Source organism: Aplysia californica, unplaced genomic scaffold (assembly GCF_000002075.1).
Source record: "Aplysia californica isolate F4 #8 unplaced genomic scaffold, AplCal3.0 scaffold00125, whole genome shotgun sequence".
NCBI classification, from domain to species: domain Eukaryota; kingdom Metazoa; phylum Mollusca; class Gastropoda; order Aplysiida; family Aplysiidae; genus Aplysia; species Aplysia californica.
The window spans coordinates 1,392,963-1,394,823 of NW_004797395.1; the positions used below are offsets into that span (position 1 = coordinate 1,392,963).

General features: G+C 45.9%; 1 protein-coding gene across 1 annotated transcript in view; it reads right to left on the reverse strand.

Moving 5' to 3' along the window:
- The window catches only part of LOC101859562 (palladin), a gene marked incomplete at both ends in the record, with an annotated part of 16,539 nt that extends 14,956 nt beyond the window's left edge, over positions 1–1,583 (reverse strand). The window contains 2 exon segments of the mRNA XM_013081313.2: positions 154–401; positions 1,347–1,583. Of these exon segments, the coding sequence (XP_012936767.2) occupies positions 154–401; positions 1,347–1,583 (485 nt within the window).
- Between the last annotated feature and the right edge of the window lie 278 nt (positions 1,584–1,861).

Below are 1,861 nucleotides of genomic sequence, written 5' to 3' on the forward strand. Positions count from 1 at the left end.
CTCTCTCTCTCTCTCTCTCTCTCTCTCTCTCTCTCTCTCTCTCTCTCTCTCTCTCTCTCTCCCCTCCCCCGCTGTGAAACTAGCAGGTAAAAAAGCAGACATCATTATCAAGCACACACACAAAAAAGCACACACCAACAAGCAAACACTCACCGACGCATGATCCTATGCAGCGTCTCCGGCGAGACAAATGACGTGGCGTCAATGTTGCCCACGACGTCCACGAACAGCTGTCCGGAGCACGTGGTCTTGCCCACCGAGTTGACCGCCAGGACGGTGTAGTGACCAGTGTCCGAGGCCAGGCCAGAGCGGATCCTCAGGGTGCAGTAGCCGTCCTGGGTGTACTTGATCTCGTACCGTGTGGAAGATTTCACGCGCTTGCCGTCTTTGTACCAGGCGATCTGAGGGGGGAAAGGGGGAGGTGGATATATGAAACAGTTTTTGTTCATGTCTATGAGGGGAAAGGAGGAGGGAGGAGGGGCAGGGGGGGATAAATTTATTAAACAGTTGTAGTAAACGTCTTTGTACCAAGCGATCTGATGGGGGAAAGGGGGAGGGGGGGATAGATAAGACAGTTGTAGTTAACGTAATGGACAGAAGTGATGGTACTAGTTGTGGAAGCAGTGGTTGAAGTGGAGGTGGATGTTTATTGTTGTTGTTATTAATATCACTGTCGTTGTTGTTGTTTTTGTTACCATTCAAAGTCCTCTCGCTGAACATACTATCCGTCTCTTTGACTAGCAACATGTAATTTAAAAAAGGACGTTAAAACTTGGTACAAAAACATGTCGGAGCAACATACAAGGACCCCACTCCCTGGTCCCCCTGCTCCAGTAAAAAAAAAAACCCACAAAAAAAAAGAAAGATATGAACGAAAACAAAAAAAAAACAAGCTTAGGCCCAGGAAGGCTTCAGCACACTGATGTCTTCTTGACCCAGATAACGTTTTCTAGAGAACATCTCGCACTATCAGGAAACACCTAATACTAATATGGTCGCTTTTAAGCACACGGGGGCTATCCCGAAAAATGCTGTTTTGAGAAAATCGAAGATAAACTTTTTGGACCCTTGTTCAGTTTCTTTAAAAGACAAGGAGAATTTTCTCTATAACCAAACAAATATACACACCAAAGAAGCCAAACTTCTTCTTTAGGTAAGGCAATTTTGGAGTAGGTCAAGATTTCTGGAACCCCCGAAATCTGGGTTAGCCCACTTGTCCCGAAAAGCGATCATAATAATAATAATACTAATAATAATACTAATAATAACAGTATTACCACATCACCCAATACAACATATCAAAACTAACTAAGCACAAACACCAAGATCACAAGCAGACCACCCACCTTCGGTCTAGGTTTGCCCGTGACCTTAGCGACAAAGGTCACATCCGTGCCCTCTATGAGCCGGAAGTCCTTGAGTGGCTGGACAATCTCGGGCGCCTGCGCAGACGAGCTGGTCACTCGCTCCTCGGGGTAGTCCGTGTCGTACTCGGTCTCTGTCTCCGACTGGAGTCGGACTTTGCCGTCGCGGTAATCGATTTCGTGCATGAGGCGCTGCTCGAAGCTGGAAACCTTGAACTCCTGGGGGGGGATCAGACATAAGGTTAAAAAGGTCGAACATTTTTAGAAAGCATAAAGTAATATGCAAAATTATATACCGTGCGCATGTATCTAAAGACAACTCACGGGCTCCGAGCGCATTCCTTTGGAACCTATTTAGAAGTCATATTATCATACACTATCGCATACTCTGTCTCTGTTACTGGAGCTGCAACTGCCAAGGTCCGAACTCATTCCATTTGGAAATGTTTAGAAGGCATAATATACACTATTATACGTGAGGCAGCGTGGTGGAATCA